The sequence below is a fragment of the Cyrtonyx montezumae genome, unplaced genomic scaffold (genome assembly GCF_038088225.1).
Source record: "Cyrtonyx montezumae isolate F1298 unplaced genomic scaffold, pur_monq_1.0 scaffold_24, whole genome shotgun sequence".
In the NCBI taxonomy this organism is placed as follows: Eukaryota; Metazoa; Chordata; class Aves; order Galliformes; family Odontophoridae; genus Cyrtonyx; species Cyrtonyx montezumae.
Genome location: NW_027071981.1, coordinates 5481167 through 5508548, shown reverse-complemented (window position 1 = coordinate 5508548; position 27382 = coordinate 5481167). Strand labels below are relative to the sequence as shown.

General features: G+C 42.6%; 2 protein-coding genes across 2 annotated transcripts in view; one reads left to right on the top strand and one right to left on the bottom strand.

The window, feature by feature from the left end:
• The first annotated feature begins 572 nt into the window (after window positions 1-572).
• BFSP1 (beaded filament structural protein 1) lies at window positions 573-19936 on the top strand. Its single transcript, XM_065739385.1, has 8 exons — window positions 573-943; window positions 7838-7898; window positions 11419-11514; window positions 12687-12779; window positions 13435-13542; window positions 14852-15072; window positions 17023-17108; window positions 18521-19936. Exons 1-8 carry the CDS (start codon window positions 573-575, stop codon window positions 19456-19458), a joined length of 1974 nt encoding a protein of 657 aa, XP_065595457.1. The 3' UTR covers window positions 19459-19936.
• A 3633-nt stretch (window positions 19937-23569) lies between these two features.
• Window positions 23570-27382, bottom strand: part of PCSK2 (proprotein convertase subtilisin/kexin type 2) — a 104552-nt gene continuing 100739 nt past the window's right edge. The window contains exon 12 of the mRNA XM_065739540.1: window positions 23570-24582. Coding sequence (XP_065595612.1) covers window positions 24096-24582 — 487 coding nt within the window. The 3' untranslated portion in view covers window positions 23570-24095. The remainder of the gene's footprint in view (window positions 24583-27382) is intronic.

Sequence of the window (27382 nt, the reverse complement as noted above, 5' to 3'; positions counted from 1 at the left end):
CAGATTTTGTAGATGGAGCGGGAGCCGTGCTGACTTTTATACACCATAATGTAATCGCAAACAACTGCAAAACTGACAGATAACAAAAATAAAGCTGTTCCATACATTCCCACCAAAATCCTGGCTCAGCAGGAGGCCTCTACACAGCGCCTGGAGACAACAACAAGGGACAAAGCTCTCCCCTGCAACGCAGACAGGACAGGCTTTGAACTCAGCCTCTGAAACTGCAGAGTGCTCATTTTATTGTCCATAGATAATCCACCAGGCAAAAGCTGGACTTGCTCTCTTTTATTCTGGCTCTGCAATGGCATCGCTCAAAAAGAAAGCTCCTCTGAACTGCTGACGCCTGTATAGGCAACCCCAAGGCGGGGCCATTGGCATTTATTTAGTTCAGTGCTGCAGATGATGCCTTTAGTGCCACAAACTGCCCTGGAGAAAAGTCCTAATCGTCTGGGGGGTGATTATGGTCAGTTCTTCCTCCCCAAACCCCCCAGACACAAATCAGATCCAAACTGGAGAGACAGGCAGGCACGGAAGAGGGGACACCGGCACCGCACAGCCCCCCTGAAGCCATGTACAGGAGCAGCTTCCTCCGCGAGGTTCGCAAGGAGAAGTACGAGCGCTCGGATGCCTATGATGAGCTACGGCGCTCCCCCGAATTCGACAGCTTGGCCCAAGCCCAAGGCCTGGAGAACCTGCAGGAACTCAACGAGCGCTTCGCCAGCTACATCAACCGGGCACGCGTGCTGGAGCAGCGCAACACCATCCTGCGCAAGCAGCTGGAGACCTTCCAGCGCATGGATGAGCTGGTGGGCTTGGATGAAGCCTTCGCGGGGCAGATCGAGTTCAACCACCAACGAATGAGGGAGCTGGCGTCTGACCGGGCCAAGCTGGAGCGGGAGGAGAAGGACGCCCAGCGCATGCTTGATGAGTACCGCAACAAGTAAGGCTGGAGAAGGGAGGGAATGTAGGTAGTATTGCTTCTGTAGTTATATCCCAGGATAGGTTTGGTCTCTAGCTGCTTCTCTTGCGTGGGTGATGTCTCTCCTTGTGTTTTAGACTTGTAGCCCAGGGTAGCATGTAGGGAGCTCCAGCTCTGTTTTTCGTGGTGTCCTTGCTACTAGAGGGGCAGTTCCTTGCCTGTCTGTGGCAGCAGGTCTTGTCATGGTACACACTGTTGTTTCTTAGCTTTACCAGCTCTGTGCTTTGCGCTGCAAAGAGGGAATAGACCAATTAGAAAACCATCCTGGCCCAAAATGAGCCTTTTGTCTGAACAGCACAGAGGTACAAGACTTCAGATATTTCCTGAGACATTTAGGACATCTCCAAGAAATCATTGTTTACAGATGTTGAAAATCACCTAGGCCAGCCTCTATGGATGCAGGATTAAAAGAGAGAAAATAATTATTTCTCTTTGTATGTGAAAGGGATTTGCCTATTTACCTTTTTATCCTTGCATCCCAATATTTCTGGCACTTGCTACTCAAGCAATACCTGTAAGAAAATTTTCCTCAAATTTCATTTCTCTTTAACTTAATTGGCACTGTAAATAAGAGCAGAAGGATTAGAAGCTAATGCTTGCAAATGGCTATAGACACACATAGTCACTTCTCTTCAGCAGCCAGTTTTGGCCATGTGTTGCCTAATTACTTCTACAACAAGACATGGTGAATGTTGCTGATAACAGGACTGATGACAGGAGAGAAGGGAAAATTTGGCAGCAGTGTACAGACTGAAGTGAAACTTTTCACGTTCCCCACCAAAGGTGGAGAGAGGAACACCATGTAAGATACTTTGGGTTAGAAACACTTTACACTGACAAGGGTAGGAAGGAGACAAATGAAAAATGTTCAAGAAACAAACTTGATAGAAACACAGCTGCTCCCAGGCAGTGCTCACCAAAAACATTTTTAAGAAAGGAGGAGGTGAATCAGCTGGAGCAGCACTGTCTGCTGCAGAATTATATGAGTCACTTGAGATTTCATCCCTTGTCACCACCACAGATTTTGGTCTGATCTTAATCAAATCACATAATTTTTCAGTCTGTTGCTCTGTGGATTTCCCCCTCCTCTGGACTAGGAAGTATAAAGACTGATTGCATGTCCCTTTGGTTTCTGCAGTTGTTTGGGGTTTTTTCTTTTTGCACAACTGGGAAGAGCCAGAAGGCAGGTGTGGGGCAATTGACAACATGACCATCTGTGTCTTGAGGCCATAGTTTAATGTTTCATTGCTCCCACCATCCTAACACGTGCTCATCCTGCCCTGCTGAGCCCTGTGTGCTGCTCTGCAGTGCTGTCACAGCTATTCATGGGGCAGCCAAGATAAATAAATAAAAATTAATAACTCCAACCCAGTCTGGTGATCTGCCACACAAAGAGCTCTTGCGAGCTGTGATACAGAGAAATTCCAAACCCTTATCTCTGTTTCTTGTCTGACAACTGTATGGGAACTGCTGAATCATGACCTGAACCACTGATTGATCACCTGAGGTGAGCACCAAGTCAGCCATGGGGCCACAGGTGAAGGTGATATACCTGTGTGATTGGAAGGGGTGGAGCCTGGCTCCACCTCTCCCAAACCTCATTTAAGGGCTGACCACCACCAGGGAAGGTTCTCTTCTCGGAGATCCCTTCCACGTGGAGTCCCCTGCGAGCCTTGCTATCCTGAAGGTGAGCTATCTTCTCTTTTGTATTATTTGTATCCTATTTATGTAGGACTACTTAAAATCTACATCATCTATACTATTTTGTTGTGAAGTGCTATTCTTGGGAGTTATTTACCCCTCAACAACGAAGAACAAAATGCATGTGCACTGAGGCTTAACACTGGAAGTGGTCAGAAGTTCATGACTCCCTGGCTGTGAGTCAATGAATAAGGAGCGCCAGATTAGGCAGTTTTGTATTAAAATAGCTGTAAGCAGGAAATTCAGCTGTGAGCCAATGGTGTAATTTCACAGTCAACTTTGTTACTTTTTTGTATGTTTTAATTAAGCAGTGTCTGTGTGAGTTTGACTGAACTCAGTGCTAGCTGCGTATTAGTTAAAAATACGTGCAAAATGGATGGAAATGCCTTTTGATGGATTCCTGTACAGCTTCCCATTTTGCAGTGTCTGACACAGCATCACTTGCTTTTTGTTAGCAGTGTTTTGCATAGGCTGTGAATGGGTGGGAAGAATGCAGGACACAGAAGGTCTGGAGGTCAGAAATGCTCATAGGAGGCACTGTGCTTTTAGAAAGTGAGATTTAGGACCTGCTAGTGGTATCTCAGAAAAAGAATTAGATGGTGTCTTGTCACACAACCCTGGGATGTTCATTCAGCTAAAGTGAAAAGGAAACTGTGGGATAATCAAAGGCTGTTTGGTCAAAATGCAGCCACTGCCCTTCCATTGCAATGCCTTTCTATATCTTCAACTTTGAGCTTAGAGCTTTTGTTGGCTTGGATGTAGCCAAGGTGAATTTGGGCTTTCTTGTTTCCCTTATTTGGAAGCTGCTGAATATGACCTGCAGAACAGATGTGAAAGCTCTTCAAAGACTGAAAAATAAGGTTAGTTGGGTTTAAAATAAGGCCAGCACCCCAGCACTGTGCGCCCTGTGTGTGCTCACCCTATTTCTAGCTCACGGCTATCCTGACTCCTGTGCTTTCTGCTCCTCAAATGTGGAGTGATAACCATCTGTGCTGTGCTGGGGCTGTGCCATGCTCCTGCAGCCAGAAGTGCTCTGGCACTGCAGAGCTGCTCTCGTGCCTGCCTGTGCCTTCAGTCAACAGCACAGTGTAGGGATTTCTTGATTCATTTTGGAACATAAAGCACTGACTTTTGGTGTGCTAGGATTGATAACCTCTCTTAGCGTTCTGTCTTGAGTAATTGACAGGTGCCTGTGCTTTCCACTTAGGCAATGAGCTCTCACAACCCATTCTTTTGCTCACATTCACAATTAAGGAACTAGATTTCTATTAAACACAGTACACTCTGGTACCATTGTGTCTGTAAAATTAAAGATTCTTGAGCCACTGGAAGGTATATCTTAGGTTTAGATTTATTTTTAAACCCTCTGTAGGCATGTCCATGGCTTTTCACATTAGTGTGAATAATTAAGGCTGTGCTGGTGAAGAATTTGTTCCCTTGAAGTTGGAAAAAGGCACAGTGAGGAATTGTTTGGATGCAACTCATAAAAGGGCTAATTATGCTAATTTTTATAGAGCATTGTCATTACAGCAGCGTTACATCTGTTTGTGGGAAAGGACTGTATTTCTCCCTCTGTGATATCTGGAAAGATGCCGAAACCCAGATTTTAGCACCCTTGACAGAGTAGAATTAATTAATTTGAGGAATTAAATGTCTTGCTAACAGATCATTCCATTTAAAATTCATTCAGTGCTAATATTGCGGGTTTTGCACGCCGCATGATTCCCTGGAAGTCACCAGGCACATAAATAGGCACTTGGTTCTCCCATCTGCACAGTGATGTTCAGACATGCTGACACCCATTGGGGCTGCAGCAGAGACACTACACCGATGAGGGGAAACAAAAGCAAGTAACGCAGCAGCAGAGCTGATGAGCACTGGCAAAGCTGTCTTCAAGCTTTGTCACCTAGGGCTGTCTCTGCAATGCTGCCACTATTCTGGCCATAGACTTTTATCCTGCAGCAGCTGCAGGTGAGGAGGTCCTGCCTGCATCCACACAGTGCCAAAATCTTAGACTTTGTGAGCCACTCTGTAGGACCTTCGTAATAACACAGGTAGCAGTCTGCTCACAAATCAGTGGAGCAGAGCCCACACAGGGCTCATCCCAGCCTTCAGGGCATGAAATACAATCCTTATTAGCCTGTCTGTCATCCTTGTAGGACTGGCATTTTGCAGTTTGTGCTCTCTTTGGTGCTCAAATTACTGCTGTTTCTGTTGAAAAAAGGCTGGTGAAACGCCTCGGGGAAACTTATACCTACTAGAAAAGTTTTGTCTTGTCTTGTGGCAAGCCAAGAAGCTTCCTGTATTGCTGAAGGACCTCAGTAGGCCTCAACAGAGAGGCATTATTCCTGTAACTCTATATTAAAGGCACAGGCTTGACATCAAATTAAGTGTCTGGCCATTGAACCTCACTAAGATGTATTGCAGATGTTTTCTCTGTGGAGAGAAGGCCGTCCTTGCATTGCATCAGAGACAAGGTCTGAAGGAGAGGAACCTTCCTTGCCCCATCTTTCAAGAACAGTCTAAGCCTGGCAGCAGAGGGTGGTTGTTTGCAAGAGCTGCTCTTTCCAACATAGAACCAAGCCCAGAGTCAGGTCACCCTCTTGCATACCCTTTGGTCACAGAGGGCTCATGTCTGTAGCTATGCAAGGGCTCAAGGTGCTCCACAAATATCTGTAAGTATCCCTACAGAGAGCTACTAACCTCAGAAAGGTGAGCTAATGGAATCCTTTACAGCCCTGTTCTGATGTGTTTGAACCTGGCAGCCACCTCCACTCCATTTATTTTCTACTGTGCAAAAAACAATGAATAATGCTTTTTCTAAACAGAGTTCCAAATGATTTGTTATATCCCTAAAGCTGTTTGTCTAGATGAGGAGGATTTTTTCACTTGTTTAAAGAAGCAGATGAGCCTTATGGCTCTCAAGGTCAAGGAAAGGCCAGCTAGCAGTATCTGAGAAGTGCAGACCTCCTTTAAACATCTCCCACTAATTACTTGATCTTGAGCATCAGGTTGGAAGTGTAAGAGCATGCAGCTTGTTAGCCACTACACTTACACATATTAGCAGCACAGAGGTGTGCACGTTGTATCGTGAGATCTCTGAAGAGTTTCTAAGAGGTCCTTTACCCTTTTGCACTGAGCTTTCAGAGTATGTTGAAAATGCCTTAAAAGCAGTCCACATTCAGAGAATAATAACACGATACTAACAGTTATCCACAGTTCATGGCTGCCAGGTGGATTTCTGTGTGTGTGACAGAGCAGATATTTGGGTTATTCGAGAAGCAGGGAAAATGTAGCTGACCATTTTAGTCATTGAAATAATTTTTGAGTAAGAACCTGGCAGCTAACCAGATTTGAAAAGGCCTGAATGGCACTGGGGCTGAGATTTTGACCCTGACACTGCTGGGATTTTGCATATTATTAGGCGTGCGAATCCATCTTTATATTGTAGCCACACATTTGGTTTTCCCAAGCTAGCACAGTCTGCTTTATTCTTGCCCAGTTGCCAGAAAATGTGAAGTGTCCACAGAATATTTATAAGACAGAAGATCTATTGGAGGTGAATTATTAAATAGCAGAAAGAAATGCAGTCATGCTTTCGAAGCTGAATATTCTTGGTTGTACCCTTGGAAGTGAAACTTGTGTTACTGCAATTTGGCAAAAAGGCATTGTTTCAGCTTTGTTAGAAAATAGCAATTCAGTAGATGAGGCCCAGCAATTTCATAGTACCATAGAGTTGTTTGAATTGGAAGGTATCCTGAAGTGCCATCTAGTCTAACCCCTGGCAGTGAACAGGGACATCTACAGCTCCATCAAATGCTCATGGCCCTACCAACCCTGAATCTGTTCACTCCAGCAGCTGACAAATTCCCTGTTGACTGAGCATGTCCCTTAGTCACCACCAGTGTATCCTGATTGAATTAATGATTTTTGAATACAGACAAGGGATTATGTTCAGTTCTGAATTTCAGCCACACTCATGCTTTGATTCATGCTCATTGATCATATTATGAGTGAAGAACATGCACCAGCAGAGCTGACTTATCACCAGCCATGAGGATTTCTAGTAGGAAGCGGGAAAACATTGGCTTTTTGCATCTTTGTAGCTGTTATTTTAGGGAAAGCAAAGGGTAAACAGGAATAGACTATATACATTGCTAGTAGTGAAAACTGGATCTCATGAGCCACTTGTTAAGCACTGATATTAAAGCATCATTGCTTGGCATTATAAAATGCTTCTAGCTGCTGGGGTTCTTTAGTTTGTTTTTAATCTGATCTTACTAAGCTATTTCTCCTAGTAAGTGTATTATTAAATAGTTAATTTAGGGAAAGGAATGAACAAATATCTCGTGTGTTAGTTAGGAAGTTTCTCACTCTGCAGCTAAGAGGTTTTCTGAGAAGGTAATTCCATCTAGCATAGAAATTCAGAGCCCTAATTCTTGAAGAGCATGTGTTATGTTTCCACCCATCAAAGATAAGCACGATATACTTCCATTGTTCACTCTGCATAGAAATGTGCATGTTATGCTCTCATTGAATTTTTATAAATGCATAAGAGTTGTTGGCTAAATGCTCTCCATGCTAAGACTGACGTGATTTCGACTGAATTGATGTATGAATTGATACTGAAGAGGACACAAGACTTAATCCATCAAAGCATCCTAATACAGCGTTATTCTTACACAATCGATGTACAAAAATGCAACTTGAATTGTATTTTTGTGATTTCAGTGGTTATTGAACAGTTGGAACAGAAAAGCAAGTACAGTGTAATTAAATGCTTATGATTCTATGAAATGCTAATGTGACAGTGTAGCAAATACCCATGTTGTAGTCACTGATGAGCAGTGGTTGCTGTAGCCCAACACCATACTCTTATTGTAAGCAATCTAATTCTTGGGCTTTCTGTGACAACATGATAGCTTTCCGTTGCCTGTTGCTATATAAGCCAGGTACAAGGCGTTAGTCAGTTCTGGAATTGTTCTCAGCAGCTGAGATGAAAAGGGAAGTAATACTAATATATAAATCTTTTGGGACCTTTCAAGGTTCATATTTTGTTGTAGTGTGAAGCATATATTGTGCACGATAGTGCAGTTAAAAATGCAGTTTGTAGAAGGATGGGCTGCTGAACTCATTTCCTTTTTCTGTTTACAGGTACCGAAATGAACGTGAATATCAGCAGAAGCTGAAGGAAACCCTTGAACGCCTGAATAAGGTAGACCTGGGAAAATGGTCTTTATCAAAAGAGCAAAGGTCTCTATCAGTTTTTTTTCTTTGAGTTTTTGACTATTTAGATACCACTGAGAATTCTTACTGGTGCCTATCTGCTTTTTATCTGAATTCATTTAAAGTGTCAGCGTCAGCAGAATGGAAAGTTCCACATGAGCATAATCAGAAGAAAGGTATGGGTAAAGACCCAGCAAAACAAGGGGAGCTGTTTTTTCTTCCATTTCTAGTTTTGGCGTATCTTCTACCCAAGAGATCTCATATATGCATATATGTTTTCTGTGTGCTGGCTGTTAAACTGTCAGAGACAGCCAACCTCAGTTGCCTTCTTGATAAGAAAAGTTCCTTGCTAACACTTATCTGGCTCTTGATTTTATGTTCTTTCCTGCTGCTTGTAGACAATTATCTTATTATAGGACTAAATATGTGTTTTCAATGATGCTGTTGTCTCACTTTGAGTTTATTCAGGCCAGGGATCACTGGTGTTTAAGAATCATCCAAGAGCTCACTTAGTGCCTATGTATGTAATTCAAAATAGGTGCTCTGTTTTGCACGATGAAAGATTTCAGATTGGGAATGATGTTCTGGAAATGTTCTGGAACTTGTAATTCAACATCTTTTTGTTTCATTCCAGGGAAGGATGTCTTAGGGGAGTACCTCAGGCAAATGCTTACATAGGTAGTCTATCCAGATGGCAAGGAAAGCCAGATTCTAGTTATGCAGCACATGGTGTCCACAGCCAACAGCCTCAGCTGTCCTCAGGACTTCATGAACTTTTCATTAAGACCGGGGACTTGAAGGATCTACTGTCTAGCACACCTCTAGAGCATAATCAGATGGCTCCTGCTTTCCTTCTGGGACCAAGAGTTGAAATATGTGTTGACTTTACATTCATTTTGATTTTGTGAATTCATATTTAGGTGCATTTAATAACTCTTATTCTTTCTGCTCAGAAGACAACTCCTTTCTGAATTTGAGTCTACACACAGCAGTAGGAAGAGCCCATTTATTAGTCTTATGGAGAGTGAATATCATGCAGCTCATATCTAAGAGTCTACATTAAGACTGGAGAAAACGTGTTTGTTGCTAAATACATTTGGGTTTCTAAACAAAAAGAAGGCAAAAAAGATCATGATTTATTCCTTTCTTAGTGCAACATGAGGGATGGTTACACAGAGTTGCTGTTTCCTGAACTTATCTCAAAGAAATATTAATAATGGTCACAGAAAAGTTGAAAGTTTACTAATGTATTCAGGAAGTTTCTAGACGAGATCTGAGGGACAGCCCAATTAATTCTCCTTTGCTGATAGCTTTCACCTGAGTGAAGGAAGTTGTAGTATATCTTTCCCCATTTCTGTTTCTCACAGCTTATCCTTTGTCTTCTGTAATGAGAAACAACTGCTGGTAGATTTTTTCTTCAGGACAAATGGGAGGGGATGTTTTGTGTGAGCACAGCCACAATGACATGTTCTTTATATATATTAAAAAAAATGTTTTTTAGCCTTTCTGACTCCAATGAACTGTAGCCCTCCTGCATCAATGCTATTTTCCAGAGTGCTAGCAGAGCACTTGCACAACCCAGTGAACTCTTAAAAACATTGGTGGAGGTCAATATTTTGTAAGGCATAGCTGGAGCCGCTGGGTCTATCTTCATTGCTCCTCTTAGCCAACTTGTGGCTGAAGAAAAGAGGATTGATGGACCACTCCAGGTACAGCCAACACGATTTTGAGCTGCAGGAAGTGTTTTTAACCTGGACTGCAGCTAGGCAGCTCCTTGCTTTAGGGCACCAAACAGTTGAAGAGAAAGTTGTTGATTCCTTTTCAAGTGTAAGGAGAATGAATTTGGAAATAGCAAACAGTTGTTCTGGTGATGCTTCTTTATTACGTAGATCAACTTTCTGGAATAAGCACCTTAGGCAGAATGGGTTTTGTTTGGAAGTAGAGTGAAAAGCAAATACTGCAAAGTTCAGAAGATGTGTAGGCACACTGTATTGTTTCAAGTCTCTTAGAAAGAAGGAAAGAAAGCAAAAGTATTTCTCCCCTTTGAAGGAACGTTTGGAAAGCTGAACAGAGCTTTTGCTTACTACATACAGAAATATTTGCTTACCTAAGGACCAGGATTTTTTTTTGGCTGCCCACAAGCCTCCTAACGTCACCATTGTTGTACTGATCTTCTACTCAGTGGTACGGCAGCGGATGCAGAAAAGCAGTGTGCAGTCATGACTGGCTGCAAACGTGCTGGTCTGGGTGAGCTGTTGCCTCACAAAGCAGAGAGATGGCTCTGGAGCAGAGTGGGTCCATGGGCAGCCTCCCAGTGCGTCAGCAGTCCTGGCTGGGAGGCTTGGCAGCATAATGAAACAGCAGTACCCGCACATTTTTTTTAATAGCTCGTGCTGTGCACATTAAAAAAGAACAATCCCCTTCTACCAGTCACATGCTGTGCCCATAGACTTTAGGATTTTATCTTCAACCTGTGATCTGCTCACTGAGACAGAATTACACAGTAATGGTATGTACGTCATTTTATAGGGGTACCTTTCAATCTTCTTATTATTTTGGTAACAAGAGTCAAAAATCTCTTGCTCTTAAAAAGCAACATGAGGGGTGGCACTGGCTCAGCTCTCTCCCTCTTTAAACTTTAAGAAGTTGGAAGCTGGGAAGGAATGCATACCCTTATGTTTTGGTATGATGCTTTAGAGCTTGGAGGGGGTTTTTCAGCGATAAAGCACCACGGTCAGGATTTATATCCACCAGTTTTCAGTCTGATGAACTATGCAGTCATCGTCATGCTTCTATGAAGTTTGGCAAAGTTTTCTGAGAAACAACAGTTGTATCAACTTTGGGACTACCACAAGTGACACTGATGGTGAAATTCATGTTGATCTGTTTGTATCTCTAGCACCAGGGAAGAGTTTGAGTCTTTGGTATATAAATAATAGAAAGTTCTGCAGCAGACCAACTTTTTGAGTCTTGCTCATCTGTCACTATTAGTTGCAGAAACGTCTTCAAATATGACAAACACTTGTGATATATGAAAAAGCACCAAAAGGAGAAGTGGAAATAGTTTGGACCAGTCTGCTTATTTTTGAGGAGACTTTTCACAGAGGATATTAAAAATGTCTCAAGATGCTCTATCATGAGCACTGGAGAAATCAATGTCTTACTCTGTTGATATCATCTGTTTAAGATTCATGCCCCATTGTAGTCTTTTAGCATCATAAACCAGTATTTCACTGTGTCTATTACTCGGATCCCAGCATTAATAAAGCATACAGTAAGCATATTTTGACAGTGTCTATGCTAAATTGTAATATAAATCATATTTATGCAGAAAAGCAGTGTGTACAATGGGAGAACACAATGTATAAAGTGCTTATTGTTCATTGCTTTCAAAGTATTATTTCTCCCAGTAGACTCTAGTTCTCCATACACCAGCAAAGTGATTCACATGGTGGCTCAGTGGCATGCCAGCCCTATGTACTAACCGTGTGTTTCCCTCTGCGTTGTAGGAAGCAGATGAAGCACTGCTGTGCAACCTGGAGCTGCAGATTGAATCCCAATTCCTGCAGGATGACATTAATGCCACAAAAGACAGATACAAGAAGGTAACTGGCTGGATTTGCCATCTTTTTTAGATCTTTCTTCCAGAGACATGTGTGAAGCTGCATCCTTCTCCATAATCTGTTCCAGTGGCTAGTAAAAGGAAATCCAAGTTTGTGTTTTATATATAGTCAGTGATCATAACAGTGACAGTGTGGGATGGAACTTGATGATTAGATGGCTGCAGATGTTCAAAGTGACTTAGTCCAAATCCAATGGCTACAGCAGTAGCAATGTTTTGAATTTCTTTGACCTGTTTGAATTCATTTGGCCTGTTACCGTGATGTGGGTCCCTTCCAGCTGAGGATATTCTATTATGATTCAACCCAACAAGCTGATCAGGCTGCCTTACATTTCATGCTAGGGAAGGTATTGTGTTCATGAAAGGGAGAGTCCTGATTTTGTGGGCCAGAGCATTCTGGTTAGTCAGTGGACATTATCCTGTGGCTATATGATTACATCGCTGCCAACTCGATTACGTGCACCCCGCTTTTCCCTGGGAGAGCAGCGGGACCTTCTAGCAGTGCCATCTTTCCCACTTTTCAAAGCAGCAGCTAATCTTTTGAGATCACGTGCAAATACATTGTTTGGTCCTCATTTTGAAAATGTACTGTAGAACTGGAAATCACATCACCTTTAATTAGGGCTGTGAAGTACATTGTTGTTGAGCCACATACTTGTAACATAACCGAAGCACAGTGAAACTCTTAGAACATGAGCAGTTTAAAGTGGGCCTAAAACTACTCAGCAGAAACAAGTCTTAATGCTACTTGGATTTCTATGTCTTGGAAGAAATAAATATCATAGAGTCATATGATGCCTGGGTGGAAAAGGATTTCAAAGATCATCTAGTTTCAATCCACCCCTGCTGTAGGCAGGGTTGCCAGCCACTAGAGCAGGCTGCCCAGAGCCACATCCAGCCTGGCCTTGAGTGCTTCCAGGGCTCAGGCATCCACAACCTCTCTGGGCAACCTGTTCCAGTGCCTCACCACCTTCTGAGTGAAAAACTTTCTCCTAACATGTAACGTAAATCTCCCGTCTTAGTTAAAACCATTTTGCCTTGTCCTTTCGCTAACAACCCAACATCTAAAAGTATCAAGGAATAAGACTCAAAAGTGTAGAATGTAATGGGCAGCTATGTTATTTTCCAACAAAAGTGTTTATTTCTTTACTACAGAACCTCATGGAAATCCAGACCTACGTCAATATTTTACAGCAGATCATACAGACAACCCCTCGTGTGTCCCCTATAACTACTGGCATATCCGAGGTAAGTGTTGGTAAATGCATGCTGCAGGGTCTGCACTACATGAAAAAATAAAGCATGCCAGATCCCCAAGCTAGTTAGATGAAAACCACAACAACTGTAATTATTAAGTCCTGAATATTGAATATGAGGAAAAATCTAATTGTAGCTTTGGAAAACTAATGTGAGCAAGAGAAGGGACAAAGTACTAGACAGATGCAAATCAGCATAGCTGTTAAGTGCAAAAATGGTTAGTTCAAAGGTGGTGGAAGTAGTTGTGCTTTGTATGTGAGCTGGAGCTGGCAGGATGTATGTGTGTATGCAGAGAGAGTAAATCTTACTGTGATGGGGCATTATGTGATTAAGTGTAGATAAATAGCTACAAACAGGATGAACACTTGGTGATTCACACCAGTCTGAGTAGCTGCATCAAGGACATTTATTAGGAGAAGACACAGTCTACTTCCAACATAAGTTGTATTTTCACAGCACTACCATATCACAGCTTTTATTTTTTGTCATGCCACAAAGATTTTCTTGGATATTGAATGTATCCAGTTTTCCATTTGTCTGTTGTCATTTTCTGTATGCATTTATTTTCAGTAGTAAAATTTCCTTCTATTCTTTTTAATAGAGTGAAATATACATCACTGCATAAATATTGTTTTCTTCCAAACAGGAAAAACTGGTAGCAGAGAGGAGGATCCCTGTTCTGCAGAGCCAACTGGAGGAATACAAGAGCATCCTCTGCCAGCTACAGGCTCAAAAATACAAGCTGCAGACAGAGGTACTTCCACTGTTAGATATAAACACAACCATGACTCTATAGTTTCTATGGGCACATGTTAAAACCTGAAAAATGAAAGGGAAGAAGACAGAGGAAACAGGAGATGGAGCAGCAGCAGAAGGCTGCAGTGAACAGAAACAAGTCATGTAGAATTGCACATGCCACATGTACCTCTGTGAAGTGGATTGTTTTCTTAGCAGATAAATAGGAGTGGAGAACAATCACCTCATCCCCAGATGCCGCTTCTTCTTCTTGAGCCTCAAGATGTCAGTCCTCTGTAGATGTGAGAGGGGATGTCTGTAGTGACACATAATACCTTTTGGTGAGATTTTGGACTCCTTTTGACAGCCACAGCAACAGCTGAGTGTAGTTTTTCTCAACATGTTACTCAGGGACAATGCTACCCCAGATCTTTTCCTCAGACTCTTCCTCAAGTCTCATGCTTTGGTGGAAAGGATATATGGGCTCTGGGAAGGGCAGGAATCAATAGAATGACAAGTGAGACTGTAAGTCAATATAGAGATGAGGAGAAAATCAGCCTTCTCCTGACAGCTGAAGAACTGCTCTGTGAGGAATTAATCTTGCTGCTTTCAAAAGCAAATCTTCATGTTTCATTTAGAAAAAAACTTGATTCATTCTCAGGCCTTGAGATTAAGAGTTAAATAACTTTTATGTGTGGAAGTTGATGACATGGTCGCTTGTGACAGTGAAGGCTGGGTCTGTTGGCTGAATTGTCACTGAAGTCCTTTGCTTTCCATTTTCTGAACATGATAGCCATGTTGCAGTGAGTTTATTGATTCCATCTTCTCAGCATTGAACATGTATCTGCACACCCTCTGACACTTAGTATGACCAAATCAGCGCCAGTGGACTTGGATCATAAATTTGGTCTCTTAAGGGGTTTCTGGAAATCCTTCCTTTAAAATGCGGAAATCATTCGGTTATTAAAGGATCCATTAACCATTTGTTTCCCCATTATGTCACTGTGAATGCATCTCTTTGATAAAAGATGTTTGAAAGGGGAAAACGTCCCAAGTGATAGATCAACTATAATAAATAGCCAAGCAGCAGATTAAAGTGAGAACAGAGTTGGTGAATAGGCCACCTGTTAAGTCCCATTGCTTGCTTTGGAAGGGCCTCATCGCCACCTCCTGGTTCATGTATGTTCCAGTGTTTGACACTTGGGACATTGTGCACAGAAGTTACTTTTATTTACCTCTGTGTGTCAGCAGTGCAGCTCAATACATGTCAAATTGGGATACCCAATAATTCAGAGCTGATTCTCTTACTCACCAACTTTGTTTGCCAGACAACTATGCTGGAGCAAGCGATAAAAAACACCCAGGAGAGTTATGATGACGAAATTCAGCTTTACAACGAGCAGATTGAGAACCTCAGGAAGGGGATAGAAGAAGCAGAGAGGACCTTGGAGAAGTACACGACTGACTGCCGCCAGCTGGTGATCTATCAGCAGTCCCTTGAGAATGAGCTGGAGCGCTACAAGCGCATCATTGAGAATGAGGACAGCCGGTAAGGCTGGGTTCCTGCCCTCTGCTAGAGGGTCCAGCAGTCTCTCTTACCATGCTTGAAAATAGTGTAATCTTTTCAAGGCCATTTGATCCACCTCTGGACATTTCACACCTTTCAGTGGTAGTTTTTACAGTAACAGTGTACATAGATACTTGTTTCTCTGCCAAAGAAAGGGTCAGAGCCATTCTGTGCTCCTCCTTTCGGTCCTTATGGGTCAGAAACATATAGAAGCCAACTGAATGCCCTCTCCATTGCCTGTGTACAGTGAACCTTGCTGGAACATTCTGGGCAGGCTCACGGGGTCCCCAAGCATCCTGCAAAGCAAATCACTCCTCCACAGCAAAGCTACTATTAGGCAAGGGGGAAACAAGACTGCAAGAACAGTGCAAAGCTTTGGCTTGCGTTGAGGTCTGTCGAGGAGCTCTGATGCCCTCTAGTGCCTCTCCGGAGGCCAACTTGCATGTTGGACAGCACATTCTGATGAGGGGGATCCAGTAGGGTCATTCTCTGCACTGAAAGCCCCATCTCGGCCCTTTCTCCCGACTGTGGGAGGAGCTGCAGCCCTAGGGTAGCATAGAGATACCCATCAGAGTTACCTTCACATCCTCCCAATAGGCAAAAATACTCTCATATTCTAGCAGAGCACCAGGCCACGGCTATGGTGACTGGTTTGCATATAACCCAGCCTCTCATTTATTTATTTATTTTCTGTGTTTAACCCTTAATGCTACCAACTCCACAAATATTTTCTAAGAACAACTGTTCAGTTTTCCTCTTGCCCTTCTGAAGCCAGGCGTTAGCAGGTAATGTCTAAACGTCGCCAAATTTCCTATTTTACTGTCCAGCTTTCACAAAGTGACGATGTCATTTGGTGAATGCAATCTCTGACATGGTCAGAGAGATTGTGGTGCTCAGGAAAGATTTGTCAGTCCTTCATTCTTTAAAAAATCACATCTATTTCAATTAGTTACCTCAAAGAGAAAAAATCCCCACTGCACGGGGACCTCGGAGGGGTTGCCTGTAGGAGAATGTAGGTAATACCACTGCAGCCATTTTTTTCTTTGATACAAAGTCACTCTCATACTATAGAGATCAAACAATGTATATGAACGTATCTCGGAAACCAGATGCTAAGGCAAAGGATAGCATTTTTTTCTGAGAAACTTGGCCAGCTCCAGGGTAATTGCAGAAAAAAACCTACCTCATTGCAGAGGGTCACTGCGATGACTGATTGAAACAGCTACACGTGCAGTTCTGCATTTCCTTCACAGCACTGGACTGGGGGCTGTTGAATAAGTTGATTTGAGATGGTCCAAGACTTCTCCCAAGCTCAGAAAGTATGGGAGCTGACAGACCTTATAGCTTCTTATTTCTTTCCCAAATTGGAGCTCAGCGTGGGAGTGAGTCTATTAATATAGCTTAAATCTAATTTTTCAGTGCTTAGAGACTTGCTAAGGCTTGTTTTCCTCCTTCAGGACAGAGGAAGCCCCTCTTTAAATTATATGAAAGGAAATGAACCTGTGCCTGGTGAGGTGTGGCTGTCTGCTTTCTCATTTGCATCATATGGCCCCTTCATCTAGGGCAGGTCCCATTGTCCCAGGCACAGCTGGAGGCAGAGGTACAGCAGCTCTTGCAGAGGCACAGGTTTGGGTAGGCATAGATGTACAGTTTGCCATCTGAATCTTCCCTTCCTTTCAAAGTGCTGTGGTAAGCTACAACCTGTTGCTGCAGTTCTTTATTATCAGTGTATATTCCAAAGCTCCTGCTGCTGGAAGCCAGCCCATATCTCTTGTGAAGGTACTGTGGCTGTGTTGCTCCCACTGCTCTCTTTATAATTCCTTGCCACAGAGAAATTATTTCTTCAGTCTCCATGTTTAATTTTGCATGTTTTCACTTGCTCATGGTGGAAATAAGGGGAGAGGTCTGACTGTTGCGCATCTTCTCTGGCAGGTTAAACTCTGCTATAGCAGGAACACCAGTCACACTCTTCACGCAGATCTATAGACCTGTCCAGCTTCAAGCTTCGAGGGGAAGAGGTAAACCTGTGACATGTCTTCCTGTGTCTGTCATGAGCAACATCACTGTAATTTAAACTGTTTTTCCATTTGTCCTTCATATGAACACCAGCTGTGACAGCTTGACTCAGGGCTTGCTAAGGGAATGCAGCAATTTTCGCTTTCCTCAGCTGGCTTTGAGACAAACTATCTAAAGCCAAAAACCTAAGCCAGCTGATTTCTTTTGCTTATTTTTGTAATCTACTGCTTAGGCTGATCAATAGAACCAAGTCAAAAGACACGTACAACTACTGAAGGAGCTGGAGTTTATTTTACTGACTTGTTGCAAATTGCTGTCCCACACTTCCATCATGTGCGGACAACACTGGGATGTGACTAGTGCTGCAGATCAGCAAAGAACACTTTTTGGTCCTGTTTATGTGCCATAGAATCGTGTAGGTTGAAAAAGACCTCTAAGATCTCCAAGTTGGACCCCAGTCTGTTCTCTCCTTGCCCCCTAACCACATCCCTCAATGCCACATCTCCACAGTTCTTGACATGGTTACTTCTGAATGAGGTGCTTCTACAGTGTTGTAGGACTGTCTGCTAGAATTAGGGTGCTTGTAAACCTAGTGACAGGATCCAGGACTGAATAGAGAGGGTGCGCTTTTACATGAATAGAATTTTGTTCATAGCAAAGTGCTGTAGGTACTAGTTAAATCTAAGGTCACTGAGGTTTTACTGACAGCAAATTTCCATGGTGGGAGGTGCCTGTCTCCTCTGGGACCAAGTGAAAGGTATCCCCCTGCTGCAAGAGGCCCAGCAGAGGACACCCTCAGAGCTTGTCCTCAGAAAGCGTGGAGGAACTGATGATGGCACTCAGTTTTCCCATTAGGCCTTGACCCTATATTCACTGAGGAAGTTTTAGATACAAATTTGTTTTTTCTTCTCCCCCTGAACCTTAGCTGTTTGTGGAGCTGTAAAAAGCCAGGCAGGCTGTTCCTACTGACTCCCACTGCTGGGTTTCACTGTCTCTGCACACCTACCTTCATCTCTGTCTCAGGAGAGATTTATTGTCCTGCTACTGGAGCAAAACTCAGCCACAGTGCCTGGGAGGAAGGTGCTGAGCTTGGTGGGCTCAAACAGCTCCTGCTGAGCATTAATGTGGCCTTGATGATGGGTGAATGCTTTGTACCACTTTGTGCCTTTCTTGCATGCAAAGTTGTCATGTCCTCATACTGGTTATGGAAGTGGCTATCTCAGATGCAAAATGGCTGCTTGGCCAAAGGAGGCCCTGCAAAAGAAGAGGCTGTTTAATGAGCTAGTAGGAGGTGTGTTCATGTTTGCTGCTGCATTCAGCTCTCTACCTGAGGCGTGGAGGGTGAGAGATGGCCTCAGCATTTGTAGCAGCTGTGTTCAGGACTGTCTGTTTGCTTTGTTTTTGTTCTCCCTAGATATCACCCAGGCTATGCAAGAGATTGCCAGTGTAAAGCCCAGACAAAAAGCGCTGACAAAGAAACTTTCCAGGAAAAAGGAGATCATGTCTAAAGACAAAACCGATGGGCTCTCACCTGAAAAAATATATGAAAGAACTGTGGAAGTTTTTGACCAAGATCAGCTGGAATTTGGCCATGGAGGTTCGATCACACGTGAATCTGGACAGGAGGAATTAGAACTTGTTGAAAAAGAAGCAGTCCCAGAGGATGTACCCGATGGAGCCCAGATAAGTAAAGCCTTTGATAAATTGTGTAACATTGTGAGGGAGAAAATAAGAGTTCACAAGAGATCAGAGGCTAAAGCTGATTCCCACCCCAAAGGGCGTTACGTGCTGGTAACAGGGGAGGGAAGCTGTGAAGAACCTTGCTTCTCATCCATTCCAGCTGGGGGAGGGATCACAGTTTCTACCAACAATGGGAAGGTAACGATTGGTGGTGATGTGGAGCCCATACCGGAGCTGCCCGAACCTACTGAACCATCAGAAAAAGAGAAAAGGGACATCTGTGAAAGTAGGGACGAGTTTGAAACCCAAGATAAACTGAAAGAGGAGGAGAAAGAAGACCTGTTTGAATGGGGCAAAATAAGGGGGAAAATTGAGCAAGTCACAAAGTATCCAGATGTCTCCGAGCCTGAGGCAGCTCCTTCCCCAGGTCTGATAAGCCCTGCTGAGCCAGGAGTCCTTCAAGAGCCAGAGTATGACCGAGAAGATAAACAGGGCCTCTTGTTCCGGGAAGCAGGCTTGCCTGGCTCCGTGAGCTATGAGAAGGTGGAGGTGGTGGAGTCCATTGAGAAGTTTTCTGATGACAGAATTCAGACATATGAAGAGACAGCAATGATTGTGGAGACAATGATAGAGAAGACAAGCAAGAAGAAACCGGGTGACAAAGGCTCTTAAGTGATAAACGGTCAACTTGTCTGGCATAGTTATTAAATGAGGTAATTTTTTTTCCTGATCGAATGATACAGTAGTGAGATTTTGCTGTTTGGTATGGAACAGATTGATACTTTGATGGCAATTCTGTCTGATGCAGGCTCACCTGTGTTGTAATGAATGTGAGACTGCTCCAGAACAAGGAGTAATGGACACATCCTAAGCAACTCATTTTCAACAGTAAGGACAATCAATCATTAAAGAACTGCCTGGCTTTCCAAAGTATCCAGGGCAGATTTGCCAGTGCATATTTCTCTACTTCTCCTATAGCTGCCGCAAGATTCCCCATCTCTCAGACAGCTACAAATGTTAACTTGTGACATCTGATGCATTTAATAAAAGCTTTGCCTTCTACAGAAAATGCCTACTGTGGGTGTGTGTTGCCTTTACCGTTGAATAACAGGCTCTACAGAAGTTAACCAATAGGTGTGCAGGAGTCTTTCCAGAGGAGGAGCTGGAAATTGAGTTCTCTAACCCACTCCAAATCTCTCTCACTTACCGTCTTAAGCTAGAGGTGAGCTTGGCAGAATGCTCTTTTTGTATTTGAAGACAAACCCACTGTGTTTGAAATAAGCTCTTACTGCACATCTACTCAGAATAAAAATTGAAGAAGTTCCACCAAAATAAAGCAGGGGAAAACCCTTCTAAAATACTCTAAAGGTGTTATTTTTTTCCATCACCAGTATAACTGAGGCATTTATGAGTGCAAGGAAGCTTTTGAGCAGACTGCGGGCAATTCGAAAGACTCTGCATGGTTTGTTTTATTTTTTTCTCCTTATATATTGCTTTGGATTGTAGCACTGTACAGAGTTTGATGCTGCCATGTGATCCTGTTGCATCCTGGTCATTTGCAGTGCCACAGAGCTCCACGGGAGCAGGGTCTGCTTGCTTGTGTGCCACCATGCCTGGAGAAGCAGCACTCCTGCATCAGCTTCTCGTAGCTTCCAGCAATCTTTGATTCAGGAAAAAAAAACAACATAATTCTGTTATGCTCTCTGAGCTGCCAGCCACAACCATGGCAGTGGACGATGGCCAGATCCTCACATTTCTCCAAACATATATGAAAACGATACAGAAAATTATACTAGTAAGTTATTGTTCATAAAGCCAGTGCTGAAACATGTAGTTAATCTCATGATTTATGGATCACCCGCTGCTTTAAATGCAGATTCTCAAGCACTAATGCTGAGGCGTTGCAATAAAATACATGTGAGCATTTATTCAAGAAAGCCTGGGATAAGACATGTGTCACTACAGACACACTGTCATAAGAAGTAGATGAGAAGCTTTCCAGCTGTCTTCAACTGCTGCAGAAATGGTTAGAAATTACAGCTGTGGCTATTTTAAAATCACACTATGCTGTGCTATGGGGCTATGTGTGCTTAAAACGTACTTGGAGGGCATGAGGGAAATAGGATGTATGTAGGGCATGAGTAGAGGGAAATAGGATTTTTTTTGTGGATGGAAGTGCTCCAAATAGCACAGAAAAATACTGCTGTGGTAGATCCTATTATTTCCCCAGGGCCAGAACTGCTACTGCTTATGAAACACAGTGGAGTGTTAACACCAAGCCTGCTGCTCTTCACATGTTTCTGTGCACTCTTTTGTAGGGTCATGTTTGTTTTCTCAATAAGCAAGATGGGCTATAAATTATCGGCATGAAAAGTAGGAGGTTAGGAAGTCACCCCACTGCCAGCACAGTGCCTCCCATGTACCTTCAGATAAGCAATGATGATAGGACCTGCCAATTTACAACAGCTCTTTATTTCACTTGGATTATAAAACATCATCACAGGGCTTTGGTTAAACAACTGTCACCTGTTGCAAGAGTGTCAATTCCCCCTTAATTATAAATGCTAACAAATTAACTTTATTTTCCATCAGCAATATCGTAAAGACTTAGTCCAACTGGACATATTTTTCAGTGATCCCCTGATGCAAAAACTGTGAAGAATCTGAAGTATATTGTATATACACTGGCTTTAGCTGTACCCATATCAAAACTCACCATTGCTGTTTGTCACTCATTATTGCAATCTTTCACTTAATATACTATGCCAACATTGGGAAAATATGATCAACCATAGCATTTTGCTGCTATATAGGATATTTAATGATTGAACAGAACTGCAAAATTACATGAATGCAATAGAAAGGAATGTACACATTCAGTTAAGGTTTCCATGTGGACTGTTCTTATTCTGCATTCCAGAAGTCCAGGAATAGCTTCCAGTTTTATGTTTCTTTGAACGCATACACAGGAAAGGTAATGAGGTGTGTGTATATTTTACATTATATACCATATATACTCTTTAGATATTTCTAAGCAAATGTATGTAGCATACTCTGAGTATACATATTGTATGTAATACAGAGCAGTACTGCAGGGGTGTTCTATGCATTTAGACTTACAGGAGTATGCATAAATGCATATATATGTGGTAAATTCTTCCCTCTGATATGCATATGCTGCTCTTTTTGAGAACTTGGTGTTTTGCCTGGGCACCTCCTGCTGTGGGCCCTTCAATTCCAAACAGACATGAACAAACCTGTCCCCAAGCCTCATGGTTGGAAGCAGGCCCATCTTCCCCTTGCTTTCATTCTTAAATCTGCAGGTTAAACACAGCTGACACTGTAATATATCTGAACTAATAACTAGGAGTGCTTTAAAAATAGAAATCACATGGGGGCCAGTTCTTGTCCTTCTGCCACCTGTGTTATCCTGTGTTATCCAGACCCTACTGCCTCTGCACAGCATGAGGATGCTTGGCTGGAGTTTACAATGTACTTCATGTAGACTGTAAGTCTTTCTTCAGGTTTTAGCTCTTTATTTTGCATTTGTATTTGGAAAGGAGAGAACAGGCCTGATGGAAGGATAGAAGGTGGAGATTCACTTGGAGTAACGAGAAATTATACATTCTTAATTGAAATGTATGCACTATATAACCTTTGGGTTGCATTTTTATTATATTAGATAAATATTTACTTACTGTGTTTATACCACTGCCAACCTGATTAACCAGGAAAATTCGTAGTGAAACACTTTAGATGAATACTCTGTATATTAAAAATACGTAATAGAACTCTGAAACCAGTCACTGCTAAAACAGTGGATCTCTAAGCGGCTCTTGAATCCTGCAGCCATCTTAAGCACCTGCTTGAGTAGGTCCACTGCTTTTACTGCGCGTGCGTAAGTATTTGTAGAATCAAGACCCTTTGTCTCCCAGAGTTTCAGTTTGGGCTCTCATACCTGTATGAGAACCTTCTAGTGGTTGTTACCTTGAGGAGTCCACACAGAGGGAAGTGTGATGTGGCAACAGCTAGAGCTGACCCCAAGGCAGGAGAGAATGACTTATGTGTGTAAAGTGAAGGTGGGACTGACACCAAAGAGCAACAATTACTGACAAATCTTCCCAAATGCACTACATTTTATTTTCCCAAGAAGGCCAACGTTGCATTACACATAAATTACATAGGCATATTTTTCTCCTTAAATATATTTGTATAACACAAAAATAACAGATCTCTATTTTTTAAAAGCAAAATTTGAATTAAAATGATTTGGGGACTTGAGCTGCATTTTTCATATTTCCCATAGCAATTTACTGACAGCCAGGCTGAAAACCCCAGAAAACAGGGATCTGAGATTGGAAATGCTGACACGGCTGCGCCTTCTGCTGCTGTTGTATAGAGCATTAAGTATTGAGGTGGGCAGATGCACTTTGGCACATAGATTGCAAGAAAACCTACAGATCATTCTCTTATGTACTCTACCACTGTAAGATGGTAAACGGATTTAAATAGCCAAAATTAAAAAGAAAAAAAAAAAACCCTGAAATTTGTGCTTCTAGTATGCCCTGACTCTGTTTGCACTGCATTTCCCCTTATCACCTGGCTCTAGCATTGCCTTGCTTTCCCTACTGCATGCTTGTAGCAGAGCCATTTTGTGGCTGAAGTGTTAACATGTATATTGTTTAAGTGTATATACTGAAGAAAACTCTGAAAAGATAATCAGTTTCTGAGAATTAGATAATTTTTCTTCACCTCTGGATCATTTCTTCTTATAAGGTCTAGTGCTATTTAGGTTGAACCCAGTGGGGTAACTGAAGCCATGATGCAAAATGAGCTGTTAGACATTCAAAGACCTCTCCAGCCAACCTCTTTGTGATTCCCTCTGTCACTATAATTTTCTTTAATGTTCCCACTGTCATCAACAGCCAGTATTAAAATTCACTCTTTTTTTTTGTTAGTTTGGTTGTTTTTTTTTTAATACAAACAACATTTACCACAAAAATGTGAAGGGAATAGCCATAAGCATGTTTTACAGGTATTACCTATTTGTATGACACAAAAGAAAAGTCATTTACAGTCACAAACTGTACATAATATTTGGTGGGGGACAATATATATGTGGTTTAGAGTTAAAAAAAAAGATTGCTTTGGTGATGATTAAAATAATTATTGACAATACATAAGACTTTAAAATCAAGAAAGTGATAATTTGGCTACAGAGACAATCATTGTTACATGTCTAACAGAGGTTTGGATAGTAGAAAGGTGAATAGAAGGATCTGGGAAAGACACTGTCATGCAGAACAGCACTAGTTCTTACTCAGTATACTCTTCAGGCTTCTCTCCACTGCTTCATCTAATTCTTCTTCCAACTCTTCCTTCTTGGACATAGCCAGTTTGGACTGATAATCTTTTACTATTTGCTCTATGTATGGTGCACTCTGAGTTCCATGCAGCATCAGTGTCCACTCCTTCAGCACACCCCGCTGCAGCATACTGCCGACAAACCCAATCTCTAGAACCCAGGTGCCTCGGGGGTCTTCTCCCCATGTGTGTGTGGTCATGAAAGGCCATTTGTCAAAACCCACCTTGGAGTCATCATCCCTGGGACGCTGGCTCAGTAGGATGGACTTGGTTCCCATCGGTGAGGTCATGTTGATGTTGAGGTCTCCTCGCCGAGTTGAATTGACAGTTATAACTGCTTGGACGTGTTCAAGGTAACGGACAAAATTCTCCTTCCCCTCACAAGCATCAGTTGTAAGTGTGAGAACCAGCTTGCTACTTGGTGGTATCTTTCTGCAGGTCAAAAGACAATTAAGCAAATTAAAAGGATATTCTGAAATACTGGTGCCCTACAGAAAAACCTGTACAGTTTTCCTTATTAATACATGGAAAGGTAAGGAAATAATAGCTGCAAACCCAGCCAGAAAGAAAACATTCCCTTTTTAAAAAATGTATTTTCAAATTAGGGTTTTAATATCATTATGAAATGTACATCTACACAAAGAGAGGAATACTATTAAGAAGTACATAATTGCTATTTAAGAAATGTTAACATTTACTTAATAGCTGCCTCTCCTTCTCACTGCTATTATTGGGTATTTGCACAATAATGTGTGTTTTGAGTTAAAGAGCCATGAGTAGTGGTTGTATCAGACACCTGAAAAGACGGCAGCAAACCACTCCAGAGCCACTTGCACAGAAATTCAGTGCAGCACTCTTTAAGTCTGTATCCTTGCTGTGATTTGGAACCTAACAAATATTGACCCTAGTTCCAGCTCACTGGAGCAGGTTGCAGCAGTGCCTTCCCAGCACTTGTGGTCCTGCTCAGGACCTCAGTTTTGCAGTAAAATAAGCAAGCGTGTCCCTTTCAAGGGGTGCTGACCACACTGTGTAAGTGGACTACCTTCTGCTCAAAAGAAATGAGAGTGTAAATCCAGTCTATCCCTTTGCTACTGAAAAAGTGCATTCTTGAGAGAACAGTGAAAGAATTTTATTCAAGCCTAACTTCCAGGAAATCTCTTCCCAAGTATTGTTCAGAACATTGCTAATATCAGCTCAGACCTGTCTGTTCTATTTTCCTAGCGTGCTGATTTCTTGGGAATACTTGCTGGGTAAAAAGATATTCATGCCTAGATCACTTACCTTAAACAGAGAAAAAATGCATTGTTTTCAGTTTTCAGGATAAGTTCATAAGTTCATAAGTTCATAAGGTTGGAAAGGACCTATAAGATCATCTAGTCCAACCATCCTCCTATCACTATCTCTACCCAACTACTAAATTAAGTCCTTTAGCACCTCATCTAAACACTTCTTGAACAGCGCTAGGGATGGTGCCTCAACCACCTCCCTAGGCAGGCCATTCCAGTGCCTGACCACTCTTTCAGAAAAGAAATGCTTCCTCAGGTCTAATCTAAATCTTCCCCGGCGCAACTTGTGGCCATTCCCTCTCGTCCTGTCATTACTTATCAGGGAGAAGAGACCTACCCCCTCCTCACCACAACCCCCCTTCAGGAAGTGGTAGAGTGCAATAAGGTCTCCTCTGAGCCTCCTCTTCTCCAGACTGAACAATCCCAGCTCCCTCAGCCGCTCCTCATAAGACTTGTGCTCCAGGCCCCTCACCAGTTTTGTTGCCCTTCTCTGAACACGCTCCAGGGCCTCAATGTCCTTCTTGTAGTGAGGGGCCCAAAACTGAACACAGTACTCGAGGTGCGGCCGTACCAGAGCTGAGTACAGGGGGATGATCACCTCCCTGCTCCTGCTGGCTACACTATTTCTAATACAGGCCAGGATGCTGTTGGCCTTCTTAGCCACCTGGGCACACTGCCGGCTCATGTTGAGCCGAGCATCAACCAACACCCCCAGGTCCTTTTCCTCTTTACATTCTTCAAGCCATTCTGCCCCAAGCCTATAGCATTGCATGGGGTTATTGTGGCCAAAGTGCAGGACCTGGCACTTGGTCTTATTGAACCTCATCCCATTGAGCTCAGCCCAGCTGTTCAGCCTATCCAAATCCCTCTGAAGGGCCTCCCTACCCTCAGGCCGTTTGACACATCCTCCCAGCTTTGTGTCATCTGCAAACTTACTGAGCATACACTCAATTCCCTCATCTAGGTCATCAATAAAGATATTAAACAAGATGGGCCCCAAAACTGACCCTTGGGGGACACCACTCGTTACAGGACGCCAGCTGGACTTAACTCCATTAACCACTACCCTCTGGGCACGGCCCTCCAGCCAGTTCTCCACCCAGAGAAGAGTGAACCTGTCCACACCACGGGCTGCCAGTTTCCTTAGGAGAATACTGTGGGAGACCGTGTCAAGTAGGGTCAAGGATGTGCTACTGCAGAAGCTGATATAACATAAATATTATATCACTAAAGTACTTGAACACCACTTGGGTATGATTCCCTCAAGATGCATTTTGTGTCCCTCAGCACAAGAAAAATGTGCTAGAGGTGAAGGACATCATCTCATGGTTGCTATCTGCTTAAAATTTGTGTGTGGGAAGCATCACCCTCAAAGCAATCTCACTTGTTATCATCTGATACCAGCTACCAATGCTTTGCCAGAAGTGCTTGTATCTCCTGCAGAGGATGAGGACTTCACTATCAGTACTAAAGGTGCCCTGTCTCTGCTAATGGGTAATGCTGATGTTGTACACACCTCTGTGTCACCACTATCTAAGTATATAGGGAAAATAGATATACAAATATATGTGTGTCTATATATATATATACACACAGAACACATCTGTCTACTAGGGCAGCATACTGGATTAATTTCTTCTTCCAGCAAAATAATGATGCTTTCAAAAATGGCACTGAAATGTCAATTTTCAAACTTTAAGGATGTAAATTGGCCATCATCAAGTTAGTTTTTCAATAATTAAATTGAATGATAGCTGTTGTAGTCAAGTATTATTAATTCACTTGTTGACTCATTCACTTTAGCACGCAAAGGTAATCAGAAAATAATTTGACAACCTAGCCTGCAATTGAACATCAACCTAACACAATTAAACGCTGTAATGTTCAAACTGAATATCTGGTACCTATAGATGACTGTTTCTCCTGGAGATAAATCTGTCTGCTAA